This window comes from Sinohyriopsis cumingii, chromosome 14, assembly GCF_028554795.1.
Source record: "Sinohyriopsis cumingii isolate HCF-2022 chromosome 14, ASM2855479v2, whole genome shotgun sequence".
Lineage (NCBI taxonomy): Eukaryota > Metazoa > Mollusca > Bivalvia > Unionida > Unionidae > Sinohyriopsis > Sinohyriopsis cumingii.
This window is the reverse complement of record NC_142974.1, coordinates 102293294-102317511: the sequence shown is the minus strand read 5'-3', so window position 1 is coordinate 102317511 and position 24218 is coordinate 102293294. Positions and strand designations below refer to the sequence as shown.

The 24218-nt window shown below is 35.4% G+C and overlaps 1 protein-coding gene across 2 annotated transcripts in view; it reads left to right on the top strand.

Annotated features, from left to right (window-relative positions):
* Positions 1 to 24218, top strand: part of LOC149784506 (MFS-type transporter SLC18B1-like) — a 62815-nt gene that overhangs the window by 14320 nt on the left and 24277 nt on the right. Inside the window, exons 1-7 of one of the 2 annotated variants that reach the window (XM_089932586.1) lie at positions 6767 to 6857; positions 9916 to 10500; positions 11543 to 11638; positions 12894 to 12967; positions 18459 to 18615; positions 20738 to 20806; positions 23067 to 23157. In XM_089932586.1, the coding sequence (XP_089788712.1) occupies positions 9940 to 10500; positions 11543 to 11638; positions 12894 to 12967; positions 18459 to 18615; positions 20738 to 20806; positions 23067 to 23157 (1048 nt within the window). In that variant the 5' untranslated portion in view covers positions 6767 to 6857; positions 9916 to 9939. Of the gene's footprint in view, positions 1 to 6766; positions 6858 to 9915; positions 10501 to 11542; positions 11639 to 12893; positions 12968 to 18458; positions 18616 to 20737; positions 20807 to 23066; positions 23158 to 24218 lie in introns of those variants that run through there. The other variant, XM_089932585.1, reaches the window with a different exon arrangement.

Sequence of the window (24218 nt, the reverse complement as noted above, 5' to 3'; positions counted from 1 at the left end):
ATATCAGTCGGTGCCCCTTTGACCTTGGGGTCAGTTCACCGACATGGAAAAGTTGCGTTATGTTTTCGTTAAAGTTTTCTCGTTTTCTTGTATGTTGTAAACCATTTTATTGATTTTCTTCATACTTGGGATGAATAATTGTAAATCTAATACATTTCATTCCACGATATACTCTCGCGTCTTCTTGATCTTGGGGTCAATGTCACATTTACAGCATAATTTGCTTTAAGGCTTTGGTTACAGTTTTTCATTTGCTCTTATTTCCAAAATGCATTGATTGATTTTGTTTATACAGTGGAAGATTGTTTATGAAGCAAAGAACATTAATTCGTTGATATGCTTGCCATTCACATTTGACCTGGGGTCAAGGTTACTCGTTTAACATCACTACTTTCATCGTTGGCTTGGCATGTTCTTTCTTTCTTTCTTGCTTTCTTTCTTTCTTTCTTTCTTTCTGATCATATGTTGCTTTTTCTGTACAGTGTTCAACCAACCCTCCATAATATATTGAGTTACGTATCATCTCTTTTCTTATCAGAATTTATAGCACCCGTGACTTCAATTATGAAAACCTCACATGACAAGATTTCATATATTTCATGCTACATAAACTGTACTATCTTTATTTGCATGCCCTAAATTCACTTTTTGTGCATTGTCGCTCGTGGCATACGCTTTTCTAAATCTGATATGAAATGCCCCATTTACTTTTATTTTTCTCACGTGCTATTATTGATGGTTTCATAATTTGTTTTTTCCGCTCCCCGAACATATTATAATCGACTTTTATTGAGCCAGAGTTTTGTATTAAAAAAAATATATATTTCTGAGTAATAGCTTTAAACTAAACAGTTGGCAGAATTGGAACCTTTTGTGAGAAATATTTTCCGCACTGTTGGAGCTTAAAGTTACCATTCCTCTCTCAGTAAAATAAGGCAAGCTTTGAAAGCGTCTTGTGTTCAATCATCAATGGTAAATATTTCGCCATGTTCTGTTACTAGTTCTTCGCACATTTGTTATTATCAGAGAGAAGCTTAAATCTTCAGCGAAATTGCACGTTTGTGCGTGTTGAATTCCAAATATGCTAGTTCAAGAATCAGTTGTCCTCTCTCTCTCTCTCTCATACAGACACTCCCAACACCACCATGCCATGCTTAGATCTGATAACGCAAAGTAAGCTTAGGTGACAAAACAAACATTATCTTTAAAAGTACGATTCAATAAAAGCATCTCAAAAATCTTTGATATTTTAACATGACTACTACTCCTTGCATGAAAAAGAAAAGTCTGGTGCTCAAGAACGCAAATGTTTCAGTCCTTATTTATTGCTTGCTAGTCTTGCGTATACTAAAAGGTGTGCAGCAGGGCGGAAATGACCTGCTCATGTGATTCTCTGACGTATTATACGACCTTGAGTGCAAGTCTTTTTTAATACTGAAGTTGATCGCATTGTGCAGATAGTTACGGCATTCAGATAAAAAGACATTAGTTTTGCTTCAAATATCGATTTATATTTTATTTTTAAAAAAATGTTATTTTATCTGAAGTACGGTTCCTGACCATCCTTGTATGTACTTATTCATCCAATAGATGCGCGCTGTACGTTGGAGATTAGTAGAGGAAAATAAAATCTGATTTTGATGGATTCGTTTCATGTGATGCAATATTTTACCCTTGAGTAAGCACAGTGGAACTAAGTAGTGAAAAGTAAATGAGTGTCCTCGGTTGCAAGTTTTCAAATAAGGAGCAAAGAAAATAACTTTAATTCATGTGAGTTTATATCTTTTGTTTGATATGATAATAAATTTATCCTCGAAAAAATAACTTGACCATGCGGCCATGACGTGGTGTTCTTATTTTTCCTGCTTTGTGCTTTGAAGGTGGTTATGGTGACGGTATTATCGTGTGTTATCGTATACTCAAAGGCCTTTTATTGACTGGATACTGTTATTTCCATTAAAAAAAGAATAAAACAACAAAACATGAGATATAGGATTGTACTTATTATTGATCTTAACATTCTTGCCAACACGTGTATTAGCTGCAGCTACACAGTTTCATGAGAACTAATGGATTGCTTTCCTCGTCTTCTTAGTGTTAATTCGTGCAACTTGGGTTTCATACAAGGAAAAAGATCTCCGCCATTTTAACTTCGGCCCACGACTACTGGTTTTTGAATTTGATCTGTTTGCCTAAACCATGAAAACGTTTATAACCTACGAAGTATTATCATTGATGATGCGATTAGGCATTGGTCCTTGCAGGCAAGGCGATGGGTACCGCAACCAGTAGACCCAGGCTTGAATCTGAGTACGAATAAAAAATTACCTGATCTGTATGGTTATATTCATTCTTCATATTAAAAACATTACGTTATATTAGTATGCTTACTGCTGTAGGATCCAAGTATATCTCGTTCCACGTGTTTGCTATGTATGTATGTATGTTCCAATTGACGTATATATATATATATATATATATATATATATATATATATATATATATATATATATATATATATATATATACAGCCAACTATATAAAACCATGGAAAGCTTCAGTATTTTCGGAAATAACTTTAAATTTGTGGTCATCATGCAAAGGTATTCAGTTTTAAATGTGCTTGATTCTTGTATGTGACAATGTCCATAATCTGTGGCACGCCTCGCCACTTCTACACGCACAAATGATCGTCAGTAAAGTTCGAAGATTTTAAATCTACTTTAAACAATGTAGGAAGAATCGCATCATTTTTCTCCCATAACAATGCACGCATATTTTTTCTTGTAGAAGCGGGGTAAAAGTTACGGGGGAAAAAATTATATATCTGTGTTTAGGGTTAAAGGTTACATCAGCGCAATCATTGCTGGATAGAGCCGAGTAACATGTTACGCAGTAAAATTGTTTCAGATTAAACAAATATAATAAAATTAATCTCTTTGGAAGTTATATCATTCCGAATAATATTAGCAAATACTTCTCAAAGATAAAAACTAAAAAGTACAGATTCTTTAAAAGGTTTAAATATTTGATATTAATATTAAAAACCAAATCCTTAAAAATTATTAGGCTTATTTGTTAACTACCATAACATTCGTGATGTTCCTTTTTGCATGTCAAGGCAATATACTAATAACGAGAACTTGTTTTTGTCACAAGGTTATCCGATATGGAGTCACGCGACTTAAGAATTGTTTTCCCGCTTGAATTGCAGAGAGCTATTCAAGGCATAAATTGTCCCAATTTTTAACATAGTTACTGATATCTCTATATAGTGCACACAGAAAAGACAGGAATGGACACCTAATGATTTTACAGTAGAAAAAATGTATGTATGTATGTATGCATGCATGTATGCATGGTTGTATGTATGTGTTTGCGCGCGTGGGTGAGTGCGTATGTATGTATGTATGTATGTATGTATGTATGTATGTGTTGATTCATTGTTGGATGGATTTACGTAGTACAGTATTTGTCAAAAAATAATTTTTTAGCTAATTATATTATAGATATTATAGGTCTGTTTACCCGTGTACATATTTTAGCTTGAGTATTTTCAGAATGAACGATCTAACTATTGTTCATAGACATAGTGTTCAGATATTATTAATCTTTAATTTTATGCGTTTTTCTGAAATATGCTGCAGCTGTGTGCAGCGGCCTGTGATTTAGATATGAACGATCTGTTTGCATACTTCTGATTGTTACAATAGTGTCTGCCTGGTTTTTATGCTTGCGTGATCTTATTACAGTCCTTTCCACGCTTTTCTTGAGGTTTATATAATAAAATGCCTTATTTCAAATAGCCTTCACCTTCACATGACGACCAATTTTGGGTAAAATAGCGTGGAACGCAAGATTTATCATGTGATGTAAAACATACTGATATCACTAAACGTCTTCGTCTCAGTATTTAAAAATCAAGCACGTGACTTCATGGTTGGAAACTCGTAGTACTTTACTTAAGTCAGAACGACAGAACTGAGAACGGAGCTGACTGATAAAGTCGATGGTGGAATCATCGTTTCAGAAATCATCTGATTCAGACGTTGTTCTCGCGATTGCACTTTTGTTTCAACCTACGATTGATTTAGGCAAGAAAAAACAAAGGTGTTAGAGCCACATTTTGTGGGAATAAAGGAAATACTTTCAAAGAAAATCGGAAAAAGGCAATTAAGGTATGTTGGAAATAATAATAATAATAATAATAATAATAATAATAATAAGAAGAAGAAGAAGAAGAAGAAGAAGAAAGAAAACGATGATGCTGAGAAGCAGCAGCAGTAGTAGTAGTAGTAGTAATGCAGGATGACTGTACTCATTTTGTTATTCACCGGTCGGTACGTAGAATGTATCCTTCAACTAGATACGAAGAATGTATCCTCGAATTGTTTCGTCTGCCGCCGTCGCCTGTCATTTATAGACGTTTGTTTCTTGTTCTTATGTTTATTGAAGATCGGTAATGAATTTTTACATATTGTCTTCTATCATTAAATTCCGGTCGCTACTGCTCACTGGTTGGTGGGTCATGCGAAATCCAGGTTTTCAATATGACATCCATTTTTACAGGCAAGAGTCTACTTAAAGAAAACAAAACTTTATATTATATTTCATGAAGGGTAGGTCATACTTGAATAATTTTGTTACGCAGCATTAAATGAAAACAACCTTGCATATTTTTATGACAAGACGACAAGCATGATTGTACCCCTTGGAAGAACGGACAATGCTCCGCCCACTCTTCGCATGGAACCAAGATTCATGAATATTTATTGTGAAATTGTCATGAAAATGGTATGGAAAATGTCGACGTTATCGTTGTCTGGTTGTGAGTAAATTCTTTCTATTTATCCTAGTCGGCTGGGCAGACATTTGAACTCAGTTATCACTTGCACTTGAGTATATCCGTAACATGGGGGTGGGGGTGGGAGGAGACTCTTGATAACATCCTCTTCAAATAATTAACACGAAGTAAATCAAGACAGATTGCTCTTAGAAAGTCATCACAACGAAATAAAATAATGATTCCAAGTTTTTAATCTCTTAACATACATGCATCCTCCACTCGGGTCAGCATAGGGATAGTGTCCAAATTTAGATAATAAATTGTCATATAGCAACATTAACCTCTTAATTCTGAGCGCCAAGCGAGGAAGCTGGTAGTACCTATTTTGTAAGTCTTTGGTATGACTTGGCCGGGGATCGAATCCACGACCTCCCGCATCCGAGGCGGACACTTTAACCACTAGGCCACCGGAGCGGTAATGGTTGTAAGAATTACAATTTAGATTATGTCGGCATTATTATCATTATGGCGCATTAAACACTATATTTACAGCTACTCTGTATATATTTACGGCATGTATGTATAGGTTTATGGCTGCATTATCCTTCCCGTCCAGACATACGTGCGTGAGTAGTGCGTAAAATCGAGATACTAAGCCAGTCATCCTCCTATCCTTAGTCTATTGTTTTTCTCCAAACACTATGCCCCTTCCCAACCCCGCATCATATTCTCCACATTTTTGGGCGGAGAATGCTAGATCACCACCCGTCCATATCTTTGCCATTTCTTTTAGGCACCATTCCAAGAGAATGTGGATGTCGGGCTGGAAAAAAGCCAGCATTACTTATTAGCTATATTGTCAACGAAATAATTTTGAATATCCTAGTCGCGACTGACAAATACCCGTGTCTAACTGATGGTGTGTCCGACTGATGAATACGTGTCTGATTGATGAATATGTGTTAGACCGACGTCTGTTTCCAAATAATGGCGTTTCTTAGTCGGCTGATCGGCAACTGTGTTGATTATAAAAGACTGTACATAGTGTCTTGTAATTAGGTCAACTGACACATTGTTTTCCTAGAGATTGATGAGCATGTGTGGCCTTGTGGTTTTTTTGTGTTTTTTTTTTTTTTTGGGGGGGGGGTATTTTTAAATTTAAATGGTAGGCGGGTGGGTGGCCTGGGGACTTCGTGAAGAAAAATATTATCGTGTGGTAGGCAGACTATTGGTATTTAAGAACGAATATAAAGGGTTGAGGATATGAAGCTGGGTGGCATAGCTCGTCGGCAATTGGCCCTTTTTGCTTCAGTAATATTTCGAAACACCTACATCGTTTTAGACAGGAACTTAAAACTTAGGGATATAAATGAAGATTATCCAGAGATCTGCACAGTGGTTTTAGAATTTGGGTACACTTCCTTTGTGTGTGTGTGTGTAGTTAGTGTGTGTGCATAGACGTGTCCTACATATACGTGTAATTCAAGGTGGGTTGGGGCTAGTGATAGGTAAGGAAAGTCGGGGATGGTACTACTTTTTGTGCAGATTTCTTTGACTAGTGGTCTAAGGCTTCTTTACAGATCGCTCACACATGTTGCGTAAGTTCGAGTCTCAGCTCGACTAACGTGGGTATTTTAGAAAGCTTGCCAGTAGATTCCTGTAGGTTGTTGGTTCTTTTCCCGGAATCTTCACGATTCTTCCACCACCAAATATACTAGCCTTCATGCATAGCCTATCGTGTATTTAAAACGGCTTTAAATCAAACAAACTTCGCAAGTTCTACAAGAATAGTATTCTCTTCAATAAACACTCAAAGAATCATTACAGACAAATGTATTGGTAGTCGTCATAATCTCTCTATACCCTGTATATTTCATACAAGCTACAGGGTAAAGCTGGTAATCACTTTCATGTAGTCTTGTATACTTTGAACCAACGATAAAGTGATTTATCATTGATTCAGGCAATGTACACACGGTACAGGGATAAAAGTAATGCACTTTAGTGCAGACTGAGATCGAATTTGTTGGTCCCGTACAGAGTTTGAGACGTATTTAATCACACGAATGAGGTAAAAGTCTTTCAAACTTTCTTTTTACAACTGTAATATAGTATTTTTTTAAGCACGCTAGCAATGTATAGGTTTTATGCAGCTTTGAAAATCTCGCCAAACTTAGACTTTTCTAAATGTCGTACTAATGCAGTAGCATCTTTGTTTGGCTATTTGTATTTGAAAGCTTCCGTCTTCTAGGTCTGAGTTCGCCTAATGCCATTCATCACTGGATCCCAAACTGCTCTAGTGGCCTAGTGGTTTGAGCGTCCGCTTCGGATGTGGGAGGTCGCCGGTTCGAACCACGGCCGAGTCATACCAAAGACTTATTAAAAGTAGTACTATCAGCTACCTTGCTTGGCCCTCATTTATTAAGAGGTTAATGTTGGGACTGGTCGACCTGGTGTCAGGATTATGTGACTGGGCGGGACATGATACTACGTGTCTGCGGCATGATGCTCCAGTGCTAGTGGACATCGCTGTAAACTGCCACACTGCAGACACCGTAGCAATAGGACTGCAAAATTGTGACAGCTACGTTAAAAAGCCATCACACGCACACACACACTCATTCATCCTAAAGTCTAGTTGGTCCTAAATGAAAATGGTGCCGCATGGACATCTAGTATAGCTGCCAGAAGCTTTCTGGACATCATTGTTATTGATACTCTTTCTGAACGGAAAGTCTTGTTAAATTTGGGTTTTCACCGAAAGACTAAATACGGTGTCTAGTTGCTCTCTAATGAAATTGATACCGATCTAACCTTAAGTATGACCGCCATGGAGGCCATCTTGAAAATCTTGTTGCAACTCCTCCTAGAACGGTCATATCAACTTGGCGTTCTACCAAGATATCTCTGATGATGTTTACTTGTTCCGAGTTGAAAACCAAACCGATCTGACTGATATCTAATATGGCCACCACGGAAGTCATCTTGCAAATGTTATCGCTTGTCCTCTTACGTGGACCATCGTATCGAGATGGTTTATTCACCATAAGACTTGTTATGAAGTCTAGTTGATTCTTGATGAAAATGGTGCCAGTCTGACATACAATATGGCCGTCATTTCAAAATTTTGTTATCGTTAATCCTTCTGAATTGATGACGAAATCGTCATAGGGTTTTCACCAAAAGCCTTCTTATGATGTATACTTGGTACTAAATGAACACGATACCGACCTGACACATAATATAGTTGCATTGGAGCCATCTTGAAAATCATATAGCTACTCCTCCAACAGGAAAAGTCGTGTGGACGTGAGGTTTTAATTAGAATGCTTCTTATGGTGTCCAGTTGGTCCTGAATAAAAATGGTGCAAATCTTCATCCATTATGACCACCATATGTTGGGCTTTTAATCAAATGACGGCTTGTAATACCTAGCTATTCCAAAATGAAAATGGTACTGATATTACATCTAACATGGCCACTACAATGGCTGTCTCTACACTTCCTGAATGCATTTTCATATCGACATGGGCTTTTCACAAGAAGACTATTTACGAAAATGGTGCCTACATTACATCCAATATGGTCAGTATGTTTTGTCATTATAGTGGCCGATTTCCTCTCATGGTTACTAAATTCAAAACCTTCCTGTATTGTTTCTTTCTTCTCCAGTTTTGATTGAATTCGAAATGAAGAGAGTAAACCACGAGATTCCCCTGATGATAACCTCGTCACTGACTTTATTGTTTCTCGAATAATCATACGTAAACTTCTTTCGCTACCCTCCCCCCCCCCCCATAGATGGACAATTTTGGCTTACCTCGGCGGGAATTGGTGAAAATTTTCCAAATTTGTGTTGTAAGCTTGCCTCCCCGTTAATCTTTGTGTTTCGTAGGCAACCAACTGCTCCGGTGGAGTAAGTGGTTAGAGCATCCGCCTTGGATGCAGGATGTTGCTGGTTCAAACCACGGCCGAGTCATACCAAAGACTTATAAAAATGGATGGTACTAGCAGTTGCCTCACTTGGCACTCAGCATTAAGAGGTTAGTGTTAGGACTGGTCGGCCCGGTGTCAGGATAATGTGACTGGTTGGGACATGATGCCACTTGTCCGCGGCATGATTCCCCAGTGCTAGCTAGACATCACTATAAACTGCCACACTCATAGGCAACCAGGTATGGTCACCTTCGTCTGCGATAAAGGGATTACCGGTATGTTAATCAATGTTTGGAGGAATGTACTCAGCAGACCTTGTGTCAATAAAGTCTTTGTTCTACTTAATCCAGACTAACGATATGATGTAAGCTTATGTTGTAGTTATATTGGTCATATACCAGTAGAGCTTACGGGATGGTCTATGTCCGTCGTCTGCTCGTTAGCACAAATTTGTTATCGCTACTCTTTTTAAACCACTTAGAGGGTTGTCATGAAATTTCAAACACACACACACACATACATCCCATGGTCTAGTCGGTCCAGAATAAAAATAGTGCCTCTTGGGCATCCAATTTTGGTACTACTGTGTCCGTCTTGAAAAGCTTGTTATCGCTAATCTAAATGATTTGTCATATCAGCATGGAGTTTTATTAAAATACATTTTATGATGTCTAGTTAGTCGTTCATGAAAATGGTGCCGATCTGACTTCTAATATGACTGCCACAATGACCATCTTGAAAATGTTGTTACAACGTCTTCGCCTGGATAGTTGAATGGCCATATCAATACTGTGCTTTCACCAAAACTTAAGACTTCGTATTATGTCTAGATGGTCCTCTACTTCTCCAAAACGGAGAGCCAGATCAGCATGGGGTTTCCACCAGAAGGCTTCTGACGATGTCTTGTTTGTCCCAATTCATGTCTCGTTGGTCCTAAATGAAAATGGTGTGAATCTGATATTCACAAGGACTAATTATTTGAATTTTTTTTTTATTACTGAAGAATATCATAGATAGTTTCAAAATTTAGTAGTGGCAAGGAATAAATGGTTTTATCTTGAATTCATTGAAGTTAATACAGCCAGTAGAGCATCAGTTCCTTTATGAGACACGTGTCCTATTAGCAGTTACAATTTGACTTTTCAATAAGGAGATAACTTGTACTGTATCAATGGCCTATCCTTTCTTTCCAGATGAAAAGCTGACAATATGAAAGCATGGAGGGAGAAGTCAAGGGAGGCGAGGAAGAGGACGATCCATCTTTACCAAAAGCAACATTCCTCCTGCCCAATGCAAATGAACAAATTTCTACACATACTTCCTACGAATCAAATGGTACAAAACATGATCTGAACAATGATAATAAAACACATATCGATGATGGAACCTGTTCTAGCTCTTCACAAGACTCGATCAATGATCTGGATTTGTTCTTTCATAGTGACCCCATAAGGACGTCCTCTTGTAACCCAGATGACTTCGTTACTAGTGATGAAAATGGATATGCTAACTGTGATGAAAAACATAGTAATATCGGGGATAATGTAGATGGCCAGAATGGTCTTAATAGGACTAATGATGCAGATGAGGATTCAAAATCCAGTGCAACATCTGATCTTACTTTAGAGAATTCTTCCAGTAACACTAATTCCCAGTCCACGCCTTTTTCATTGCGTGCTCTGAAAAGAGAACAAAAAGTTGTGCTCGCTCTTTCGTTCTTTACGGATTTGCTGATATACCTCAGTTTATCAATTCTTGCTCCATTCTTCCCAGAAGAGGTAAGTCAGACTGGTACTCTTGCTTTATTCTTCCCAGAGGAGGTAAGTCAGACTGGTATGCTTGCTCCATTCTTCCCCAGAAGCAGTAAGCGAGACTGGTTCTCCTAATTCATTCTTCCCAGAAGAGGTAAGACAGACTGGTGCTCAAATTAAACTTGATGATCATACCAGAGACGTTATTTTTGCACAGTAACAGGAGTATTATGTAAAGCTACTATGGGTCATCTCCTGTTTTTTAATTGTTTTCGTTTGCATGCAATCAATCTAATCAATATTTGGGTCAAAGTATTCATGTTGTATGGACAAAACAGAAAGAATAATATCTTGCAAATTAGTTTCGAATCAAGGCAGTCATACAAACATAATTTACATAAGTTATCTTTCACAACGTTTATAACAAAACAATATTAAACCAATAGTAACATGCTGTAATTTTAATTTTATATTAGAATTGATTTTTTAGTCACTTGATTACTGCATGGTCAATGGTGGGTTGTATATTGTAGACATTTCATCATTGAAAAAGACCAGTCATATTCATACTCTGATGTGGAAACTTTTTACTATCTACTATGTCATGAATGTAGAAATCCTTTGAGTCGCTCTTTACTACTGTATCTACAATGTCATGAATGTAGAAATCCTTTGAGTCACTACTATCTACAATGTCATGAATGTAGAAATCCTTTGAGTCACTCTTTACTGTCTACACTGTCATGAATGTGGAAATCCTCTGAGTCACTCTTTACTATCTACAATGTCATGAATGTAGAAATCCTTTGAGCCACTCTTTAATCTTAAAAGTTGAGTTACCAGGCTGAAGCAAAGTTTTAAACAGTAGAAATGATCAAAGTTTTAAATAGTAGAGTGATCAAATTTTAAATAGTAGAAATGATCAGTTGTGAATAGTAGAAATGATCAAAGTTTTAAATAGTAGAAATCATCAAGTTTAAATAGTAAAAATGATCAAAGCTTAAATAGTAGAAATGATCAAAGTTTAAATAGTAGAAATGATCAAAGTTTAAATTTTATCATTATCCAGGCTAGGTCGAAGAACATCAGTGACACTGTATCCGGATGGGTCTTCGGGGTCTTTGCATTGATTCAGTTCCTGTTTTCTCCAGTTATCGGAAAATTGGTAAGAAAAATTGGTGTCTTTATTTGAAGTATGTCAGTGGTAATAGAATGTAACCAAAGGGTAGATAAGCCACATAAGGTGGTAGGCATGGGGGTAAAATCCATTTTGCAATATTATGGTTAATGGATGGTATATCAAACACTGAATGTTTACTTTCTTGGTCATTTAAAACTGCAGAATAGTATATGGTAGAAACCTGTGTACTATTGTTGGCTGAAATTATAGTTATGGGAAAGTTGCCATCATTCTCACACTTTTCATGGCCAAAGTAAAAAATAAAAAAAAGTACTGGAGTGGGGTGCATACTGCAGGTTTATAAACCCCCATCTCACCCCCATTGCTGTGGACTCAGAAGCTCAATTTAACGTCTGTTCACTTTTATGGAAAGGGATTTTTTTACTTCCTGCTTGACTGTTGGCAAATTAATAAATCTCTGTGCTTTTTTAAAGATAAACCATTGACTACCTGATTTTGCATATGTTTTTGTTGTAGTTGCAGTGTGTGAAACATAGCATTGCAGTTAACATGGTTTATAATAGGAACAATATACCCACATTTTATTTTGACTTTTCTAACAATAGTTTTAGAATTTTTACCTTGTTAGATTAGTTAGAAAGTTGTGATTAAGTAGGCCAAGTTTGCATGAGCTCAAGCCGCTTGGCTGCAGTTTCTAGTTTCCACATTGACTGGCATTAACAACAATGATTAGTGCCTTGGAATCACAGATGAACGGCCTCAGTCATTTAATGAGGCAAGTAGCTTAGAATGTAAATCCAAATCTTTTGCAATTATAATTACAGATAGTTTTCTTTTTCTTAAAAAGGGCATGCATAGTAATGTTGTAGATCATGAATTCATGTATTTGAGAATAAGTTCAAAGATCCATGTTGATGAGATTAACTAATCCTACTGTATATAGTAATTTACTATAGTATACTTATCTGACGTTAACTGTGAAAAATCCTTATCGCTCAACATTGGCCTTTGACCTTCTGCTTTCAGATGCTAAATGTTGGCACTAAGATAAATAATTACAAACTTTTATAGAAATTTTAGAACTCTCGATCATTCAGGTTTGGATTTTTCTGATACAGTAGGCTCGTTATAAAAAGAGACAATTTTAAGAAAATTCATATGTGCGTTCTCCAGTCATTTCTTAGCTTATTTGCCTACATCCAAGTCTGAGTTCATTGCCATTGCAAAAAAGTGAAAGCCCATTCCATTATCAAATATCACTTTCTTTTCTTACTTCCAGATGCCAAAGCTTGGGTCTCGATTTGTCTTTCTATCCGGTCTGTTTATGACTGGGGGATGCACAGTTCTGTTTGGGTATGTAATAATTTTGTGTTTTGAATTAATGAATAAACAGAATGTCCAGCTACAATATTTCATTATCTGTACAGGAATTGTGTGTATTTCATTGTTGCATCCTGGCTGTGAAATTGTGGAGCTTCCTCACCCACCTCTTCTGCAAACAACTCCAATACAAGTTTAAAGAGGGAGGAGTCATGCAAATTAAGTCATATTCCTCAATGTTTGATACAATGGTGCAAGATAGTTATAATGAAATTATTTAATTCAATAGTTCTATATTTTTCGTCGAAACATACCCATTCTTCCTTTTGTAAACCAGTGCCATTTAGCATGGTTTATGCTTAGAACTGGAATTGCCCAGAAATTAGCCAGTCCACTGAATATGTAATTATCCCAGAATGGGTACTGAAATTGATGTCACACAGCCAAGACAGACCAGCTGTTCATATGTGTTATAACTGATTAAGGTGTGTCTGTTTGTGTAATTTGGATTTTTTGCATAGCTTAAACAATTTTTCAGTCAAATTGCTACCATATCTGCAGTGTGGCATTTTATTGTGATGTATATCACTGGGGCTTCATGCCACAGACATGTATCATCATGTCCCATCCAGTCACATTATCCTGACACCAGCCTGATCATTCTTAACACTAACCTCTTAATGCTGAGCGCCAAGCGTGGCAGCCGTTAGTAAAAAAATTTATAAGTCTTTGGTATGACATGACAGGGTTTTGAACCTATGCCCTTCTGCATCTGAGACAGATGCTCTAACCACTGGGCCACTGGAGCAGTAACTGATTAAGGGACCTTTAATTTAATTTTTGGGTGCAGGAAGATGGGAATTTTTGTAACAAAATTTGCAGCCCACATGTAGCTTGATAAAAACATTCTTGCTCTCGTTTATAGAAAAAAAGGAACCTATTACATCCATTATATTTGTTGGAAAGAAATAATCTTCTTGAAGTAAAATAAGTAAGATATTTCAGTTTGAATAAAATTATAAATTTCCTCATAATAATGCTGGCATTTGTTGCAAATGCACCAGTCAAAAGTGCCCTAGTTGAACTTGAAACAACAAGGTGCTCATGGCTGCTCAAGCAGATGAACATGGCCAAAAATGCGGAGATGATGATCATGTTACCAAGGAAACCAAAGATGATTGCCTAAGCAAATAATGCAAAGTTTCAGTTAGCAGGGACCAATATGAAATTGAATGAAAAGGCGGTATTACATGCAGTCTCTGTATGCATCAAGATCAACCCCATTACATTCAAGGAGGGTGGAAGGGTGATGTAAATTTCAGGAAATCTACAATAATGCTCTGGAGAGAGATAGAATTTACTTACAATCCACATTAAATAGTAAGTTTGTAAAAAAAAAATAGCAATTTGATGAGTAAGCTCCCCACCCCTTTGCTGTGGTACTCTGTATTCTTTTAAAATGGAAATGGGGTGGAAGGGGGCATTCTCGCTTTTAAATTCCTGAGTGCAACATTGTAGTTGTAACTGACTATGATATATAGAATTTTGTTGCTGCTTTTCTTTGGCTCAGACCTTTGAATTATCTTGGAGTCATTGATTTTGGTGCACTTAACCTTTCCAGAAATGTGATACCTCTAACCATTCATAGTGATATCTCTAACTTCACTTGAAGCAGAAATTATTTTAGCAAAGCATGCATATCAAATGAAAATGATCTATTTCCTCATTGTCCTCTTGACATGCTTTCATTCAGATGGCCGCTGGTCAGAATATTCATTATTATGTCATTTTCATTGACATGCTTGTGTCAGTTACATTGTTATATGTGTAATTTGCAACAGAGTTATACTGCAGAGTAATATCAATAGCAGATATACAACATAAATTTATATATTACAAAAATCGCATTAAGAAATTAATTTTGCAACCCTAATGCTTTTGTAATTTTATTCTCATTTTGGTTTTGGGAGAGATTTCTTCTCAAGACCTACAAGAAAATGGGGAAAATCCTTTTGTTTGTTTGTATTATAAGAAAATTGCTGACTTGTAAGCAAAAATATTAGATTTAGCTTATAAACAATTTTTAAAAGTTAATTGATAAAGTGTTTTTGCAGAGTGTCAATCTCCAATGAATGTAATTTTGGAACTTTAGAATTTTCCTGCATTCTTCATTACATATTTATCTAGAAGTGCAATTATTCATTGCCAAAAAAAACTGAAGATTTTTGAAAAAAAGTTTTATTTAAATTTATTATCATTCTTACTGCCATATACAAGTTACGAAAATAAAATAGGCCACCACTATCTACAAGTTAAGAAAATTAAATAGGTTGCCACTATCTAGAACTTAAGAAAATTAAATTGGTCCAACTAAGTTCATTTTCCAGATTAAATTTAGCAGATGTTGAAATTTTTCTATTGTTTGATTGTTTGCCATGAGATTGAAAAGACCAATACTTTAAATAAGGATAATAGTAAAGAGTACTGATTTAACCATAAAATATATGTTAAAAATTATGTTTATTATTATTAATTAATTATGTACAGATTATAATAACAGAGAGCTCCTTCAGAATTTCAGTGATGACAGCTCAACCTGAAGCAATATAACACAGTACTCCATTCTAAACAGTGTTTCTGATTCAGTTATCCACACTGATACATGATTTTGTCACTTCTGGAAAAAATCTGTAAAAATGAAAAAAATATGAACTTACTGTTTTAAGAATCAAATCCAAAAATAATCCAAGAATAATCCTCGAATAAAATTTTTGAAATCCTAATAACAATGATTTCAAGTTCGAGTCCTGACAAAGAATCCAAGATGGAAGACAATGATGTATGGTATAACCTGTAATGTTGAAGTCTACAGTTCCTTGTAGAAACAAGAAATATCACTCTGGTTTTGGAAATCTGAATAATTTTTTTTTTTATAAGAGCTGTCTTTGTTCAAGAATCTCACATGAGCACACATATTTTCCAGGAAAAAAAAAGAATTAATCCTTTTGAATCCAAGTAATTTGAAATAACTCCAAACAGCACAACATACACCTTCCAGTGTAAAGAAAAAAGCCCAGCTACTGAGAATATCTCTCTAAAACAAAGGTTATATCATATTCTAAAACACAAAAGGTGGATCATGTGATCATGTTCCAGAACCTCGTTGAAATTATTTACTTGTTAGAAATTACGTATTCCATGTATGGCCCTGATGAAAACCAATCATTTTGCTCATAAAATAAAATTTACAAAAATTGTATACATCTTAAACCATGTAGTCCCATCATGACCTCGACAACAACCAATTATTTTAAAATAAAAATAGAACTTTTAAAAATAGAACTTATTTACGTGGTTGCTACTAATTTTGAATCAACATCAGAATCTTGGTCAACACCTGGTGTTTACTTAAACGAACAGTCATGGTCAAACTATTTTCTTAAAAAAGTATCATCTCCAGTGAATAAATTTACATTACAATAGCATATAATAAAAAAAATGTAAAACTGACAAACAAACAATTAAACTATAATAAATATATATTAAATCAGATATAATTAAATCAGATATACATAACACAAGGCATAGATAGGGTTAACACATCGGAACCTTGACTAGCGAAGATGGAGGTTTTCACCAGAAGACTTATGTTGACTAGTTGCTCCTTATGAAATTGATACCACTGAGACAATAAATATGGTCACCATAGTGGGCAACCAGCAAATCTTGTTATTGGTATTCCTCCTTATTAGCATCAGGTTTTTACCAAAATACTAACTAACATGTGTATTTGGTCCAGGATGAAAATGGTGCCAACCTAGCCTCAAATATGACTACCACAGTGAACATATTACAGATTTCACTAATTCTTCTGGATGATTGGTCATGGGATTTTCACCAAACTTGTTCTAATGGTGTCTAGTTATGAAAATGATGATCTTGTATCCAGTATGGCTGCAAAGTGAAAATCTTATCACTCAGTAATATCATAACTGGTTTCAGCTCTTGGCAGATAAAAAGAGGAAATGGCCTTATCTTGATTTCCTAGAAACTAATTTTGGAATAAATAGAATCAGTCCATTCGAGGGTCTCTTGTTTATTGCTTTTACTTTAATACAATAGAGCAAAATCTTGGTGCTTTGTTTCTGCCTGTCCATAACCCCTACAATTTACAATTCCATAATGTTATGCCCATTTTAGGGTTGCAGATATGAAATTAAGGATTTATTGTTTTTCATCAATATTAGGTGGATTCTATTCAGAATATCATTATTTTTCCGATTGTCAAGGTCAAGGTCACATGTTAGCTGCTTTATTGTGTCTGCTTTGTATTTTCAGAGATATCAGAAATTCAGGAATACAACCTGATATATAGTTCTGTATCATCACAAAATAATTTATTTCTTCAAATGAACCTGCATTTTATCTTCAAGGTCAAGATTGCAGCTTAAAGTTAACCTATGACCTTTATCTGTCTTTGAGCGCATTACCCTTTGTAAATAAAGTGAAATATTTTTGATTTGATGCATCCTTAAATTTTATTTTGTCTTCAACATTTGAAATGCAGAGTTCATATCAGAAAGTTTATATGTTTGTCTGTACAATAACAATAAAGCCTGCAGATTGCTAATTAGTGATTACAGTACCTGTTCAATGTTTATGTTATTGCTAGGGATTGTGCTCTACATATATTGTAAACTTTTGAGAGAGTGACAGGTGTATGGTGAAGTTGTTTACATTTGCAATATATACACTGGAGAGAATGTTGGCATACCTCTATATTACTTTCGTGTACTGTGGCTGACATTTATTTGGATGTTGTACTTGTGAAAATTGTACATAATCTAAGCGAACAGCTAACCAAAATGACTAATCCTATGTGCTATAAAAATCAGCCTGAATCAGCAGTTTTCAAAAAAGGGAAAATTAACTTTGACAGACTAGACAATACCAGCTTCTGAAAGTGCACTGAATTAATTACCAAATGCATTAAACATAAAAATAAACATTGGCTCATTTTTAAGACTTTACCTCAGAAGTCTAGGAAGTGAAAATGACCAAGCAGAGCTAGCAGATTTTTGGTAGGTGTGTATTTGAGGTAAGACCAAGCTGTATACTCTATATAACCCATATTACACCCATCAATCATACACTAAAATAAAGGGAATTGAAAGTTCTTTTAACATGCAGAAGATATATATGGTCTTTTTTTAAATAGCCAGTATAACCAGTGAGGAAAATGGGGGAAATTCTTTATCTTTAAAACTTTAACTCTATGTAAATAAGAAACTGTAGAGCACTGCCTAGAGGGGCTTGTGTGCCACATTTATGATCATCCTGCCTTGCACAAGGTCAAAGGTTAGCATTACTAATTTTTTGTTACCCTCATTGTAAATCTGAAATTGTTTCAGTACATGTCTTCGTAGGGTATTTCATTTATAAAAATTCTTGTACTTTGTTCAAAGGTTAATATCAAAGGTAATGTCTAATGTGTCTTTATTTTTGCAATGTCTCCGTGTTTCAGCCTTTTACACTATGTTCCTGTGGATGACGGTGGTACTGTGTTTATCACGTTGTCCTTTATAATTCGGATTGTTTTGGCAATTGGGTGCACAGCACAGCAGACGGCTTCTATCCTGATGATTATGAAGTTCTTCCCAGATAACATGATGACTGTCTTTGTAAGTATTCTGGAGAAAATCCAAGAAAACATGATGACTGTCTTTGTAAGTATTCTGGAGAACATTCCAGATAATATGATGACTGTCTTTTTAAGTATTCTGGAGAAAATCCCAGAAACCATGATGACTGTCTTTGTAAGTATTCTGTAGAAAATCCAAGATAATATGACAACTGTCTTTGTATGTATTCTGGAAAATATCCCAGATAAGATGATGACTGTCTTTGTAAATATTCTGGACAAATTTGCAGGTTGTTGTTGTTGTTGTTGTGGGGTTTAACGCCATTTTTCAGCACGATAGGCTATACATGGCGGCCAGTATTAATGGTGGAGGAAGAACCCGGAAAACCCCGGAAAGAACCACCGACCCACGAGAAGCTACTGGCAAGCTTTCTCACATACCCACATTGGCTGAATCTTAGACTCGAACCGCCGCAGACAGAGGTGAGATGGCAGTGATCCGTAACGAAGAGCGCTTTAGACCACTCGGCCACTCGGGGCCCCAAATTTGCAGGTAACTTGATGACTGTCTTTGTAAGTATTCTGGAGAAAATCATAGAAAACATGGTGACTCTCTCTGTGAATATTCAGGACAAAATCCAGTTTCATAAAGTTTTATACACTTTGGCATAATATATATGCAGATCAAGTTTTATGATTTTATTAACACGCAGTCTTATGGTAGACTGTGTAACTATTATACTGCAACTGAAAAGTCTTATGGTAGACTGTGTAACTATTATACTGCAACTGAAAAGTCTTATTGTAGACTGTGTAACTATTATACTGCAACTGAAAAGTCTTATTGTAGACTGTGTAACTATTATACTGCAACTGAAAAGTCTCATGGTAGACTGTAACTATTACACTGCAACTGAAAAGTCTTATGGTAGACTGTGTAACTATTATACTGCAACCGAAAAGTCTTATGGTAGACTGTGTAACTATTATACTGCAACTGAAAAGTCTTATGGTGGACCGTATAACTATTATACTGCAACTGAAAAGTCTTATGGTGGACCGTATAACTATTATACTGCAACTAAAAAGTCAAGATATTCTTTTGTTTTATATGCTGTGCATTAACTCCGGTGAATACAGTCAGAAGAAATAAATATAATTGCCTTTTCAACCTTACTTACGAATTGAGGAAAAATTCATTATCTGAGAGGAATGATTTACATATTTTCTGCATGTTGTCCAATTAGACCTTTTGTGGATCTAGAGCATTTTTTCAGCCAAGTTTTAATTTCTTGCCCAAATGTTGGCATCTGTGTTATATCTATCTATAGTTTGTATAGTCAAGCATTTATCAGAACTATGCTGCATCCATACTTTCTAGACCAGCAATAAAATGGAACACTTTAACAATGGTATTATCTCAGTACAATGATGTAAAAAACACCCACAACAATTATAGGGAAAATGCCAAGAGAGAGAAAAAAGAATTAGCTTGACATGAGAGATATGCAGTTTTACCATTAGCGATAGTAGTATCAAATCTGCAATTTTTTCAAAAGCTTTTACTAATGTACAAGCGTGTTCTTTGCAGCATATAACAATGTAAAATAACAGACTTAGGACCAAAATTAAACCTGATCATCAATTTTGGCATGTATAATTTGTAGAACTATTGTGTTGTTGTCGACCATTGACATGGGGTTTTCGACATCAGTTTCCTTGAATTGTAAATGTTCACTGATGATTCTCTTCATTTCTGATCGACTATACTATAGTTTTATAAATAGGAATGGTTTTACGACGGGCACAAATCATCTTGTACCATCACGTTGTGAGAGCTTGTGTCTATATGTTGCAGTGCAGCATTGACCTTGCTTCTGATTTGTTGGCATTGCGATAAGAATGCATAATGAATAATTTACTGGAAAACACATCGCCTTATTTAAATACCAGTTTATCTGCCTGATATTTAAAGCCCCAACTCAGATTCCTTAATTTTGTCTTGACTCTAGTGTACCTATGTTAAAATTATATTCACTGCTATTCACTGAGAGAAAACAAAATTATCTAGGCATTATCTCAGTTTATCTTATTATTTGCAAGGGAATGCAGTTTTAACTATAACAAGGTTTGTTGTATTCTCAAATTAAATTGAATTTCAGGGTATGGGTGAAATCTTTGTGGGAATAGGCATGGTGTCTGGCCCAGCTATTGGAGGATTCCTCTATGCTGTAAGTCCCATTGTAGTGTATTACTACATATGCTGTAAGTCCCAATGTAGTGTATTACTACATATGCTGTAAGTCCCATTGTAGTGTATTACTACATATGCTGTAAGTCCCATTGTAGTGTATTACTACTTATGCTGTAAGTCCCATTGTAGTGTATTACTACATGTGCTGTAAGTCCCATTGTAGTGTATTACTACATATGCTGTAAGCCCCATTGTAGTGTATTACTACATGTGCTGTAAGTCCCATTGTAGTGTATTCATAGTGTATTACTACATATGCTGAAGGTCCCATTGTAGTGTCTTACTGCATATGATGTAGGTCCTGTTGTAGTGTATTATATATGTTGTAAGTCCTAATGTAGTGTATTACTACATGTGCTAAGTCCCACTGTAGTGTAGTATTACATATGCTGTAAGTCCCATTGTAGTGTAGTGCTACATATGCTGTAAGTCCCATTGTAGAGTAGTACTACATATGCTGTAAGTCCCATTGTAGTGTCTTACTGCATATGATGTAGGTCCTGTTGTAGTGTATTACATATGCTGTAAGTCCCATTGTAGTGTAGTGCTACATATGCTGTAAGTCCCATTGTAGTGTATTACTACATGTGCTGTAAGTCCCATTGTAGTGTATTACTACACGTGCTTTAAGTCCCATTGTAGTGTATTACTACATGTGCTGTAAGTTCCATTGTAGTGTTTTCATAGTGTATTACTACATATGCTGTAAGTCCCATTGTAGTGTATTACTACATATGCTGTAAGTCCCATTGTAGTGTATTACGACATGTGCTGTAAGTCCCATTGTAGTGTATTACTACAGATGCTGTAAGTCCCATTGTAGTGTATTACTACATATGCTGTAAGTCCTATTGTAGTGTATTACTACATATGCTGTAAGTCGCATTGTAGTGTATTACTACTTATGCTGTAAGTCGCATTGTAGTGTATTACTACATGTACTGTAAGTCCCATTGTAGTGTATTACTACATATGATGTAAGTCCCATTGTAGTGTATTACTGCATATGCTGTAAGTCCCATTGTAGTGTATTACTACATATGCTGTAAGTCCCATTGTAGTGTATTACTACATGTGCTGTAAGTTCCATTTTAGTGTATTATTACATATGCTAAGAGATCTTTTTAAAAAAAATTATTGTTGCTCACTTTTAATTGGAAACTAGATACATTACGTTTGCAGTTTTTCTGCTATTTAATAATCAGTAATAATGAATTATTCTGTTCTCTCTTGCAAATCTGTCTTCTTATCTTCAAATCAAAATTGATGTAGATGTTTTTAGAAATCAATATTTTAAACATGGTGATTTATTTTTGTCAGATATTAATGTGACATGCTACCTAATGATTTAAAAGGCATCCCCAATACTGAGACCACTTTCACTCTACTTGTTCTTTTCATTAGATCAGATATACAAAGCAAACAGAGTTTGATGTAGTCAAAAGGTTTGTTTGCATGGATTATTGCAGCAATGTCCAAATGGCCATCCATCCATAGACAAGGTGTTTTTTGTAACATACCACTGGTTTATAATGATCGTTTTTGGTAAACCTCATATGTGCTTTACCCAGGGTATAGGCAGAAAACATTTTGATTTTTGGGCTACTGGGTCTAAAGTCAAGGTTGATGGAGCTGAAATTGTGATTTTCCTTTTTCATAATAATTTTTTTTTTTTATTAGATTTAATTATATTTCTTTGGTAGATTACACACAGGCAGTGGCACCTTCCTTTTGATTCTGAGGCCAGTAGGTTAAATGTCAAGGTCATTAGAGCTGATATTCAAATTTTGATTGCTTTGCATTTAATAAGTAAAGTTTCCTTGTCCAATTTGCATCAAGCTTTATAGGTTAGTCTGCACTTGGGCAGATGTACTCTTAAGCTCAAGAGTCCAAAGTCAAGGTCAGGAGCTAGAATTGTAATGTTGGATTCTACTTGATCAGTCTACTTTCCCCAAATTCATTGTGCCCATTTTATCAACTCAATAACTGCATTATACTTGAGGAAGGGCAGCTTCCCATTTTAGGAAATAGATATGAATCAGCAATTTATTTTTCTTAGCAGAGATTGAAAAAGAGATAGAATTATATATACACATTCAGACACAATGTGAGACACATACAGTTGTACAGACAAACAAATGTATTTTATATATTAGTTGTATATATGCTGTAATTTCTTAACCTGTATTTCACTATCATCCATACAGCTGTTTCACATCTTGTTTTTGCTTCTTCAGAGTGGTGGGTTCATGCTTCCCTTTGCCTTGATAGGGGGTCTGGCCGTTGTAACCTTACCAATTTCCTGGATAACACTGCCTAGTGATGACAGTAAGTCAAATGATAATCTGTGACATGCTTTACATTTGCTGTTTGTAGACATATATTTGTTTTGAATTGCTCAAGTATCTTTGAAGTATTAGAACCTGTAAAAATTAAAACATTCTTAAATGATATTGTTTTTCATTGTTGGAGTTAATATTATTAATATTGGTATTCATTCATTTTTTTTTATTTGCCAAAAATTAACAGCAGTGGAATCACTGGATCTCTGCTTTAATCTCCACCTGTTAACCCCTAAATAAATGAATGAATGAATGAATGAATGAATTTTTAAAGTAACTGGGTCATATTCTCCACTCTCCAAAATTGCGGCCATGGATTTCATTCAGTACTCACTTCAGTTTTCTCATTATAAACTGCCATATTGCAGACATCATAGCAGTATGACTGAAAAATTGTTAACGCTACGTTAAAAATCAAAATCACATCATATCACAACCATGAAAGCTTCAATAACTTAAGTATAGGCTCTAATATTGATGTAGGCAGCAATTAGTTTTTATAAATTATCAAATTCAAATGATTTAGTGAGGTAGGTGCAGACAAAGAACTTGTAAATTTTGAGCAATGATCGGATTTTACTGTTAAGTCTTTCTATACATAATATACCAGAAATATAAAATGGTTTAAATTGATGCTAAACGTAATATATACTACACTGCTTAACAGTTAACAGGCAGGCCTATATGTATGGAGCCAAATAGGTAACAGGTGTTCTATTTATAGCACACTAGCACACTCCACTGGGTAAGTTTGCTACATGCATATCGAAGTGCTAAAAAGCCATACATTCTATGAGGTAAAGGGTTAAATAAAATATTCAAAAGCTTTTTTAAAGTTAATATATTTCTTAGCATGAATATTTAACCGCTCTAGTCTTTATTCCACGTTCATGTAGTTTGAGAAACAGGTGTGCAAGACTTTTATTGTGCAATAATTTTGTGCCGTTAGACCAGAAGAGATTATGAGGTGTCGCATTATCGATAGACTGATCATTCATTAGTACAAGTTATCACTGTTCCTCCTAAACTGCTTGGAGGATTTGAAGG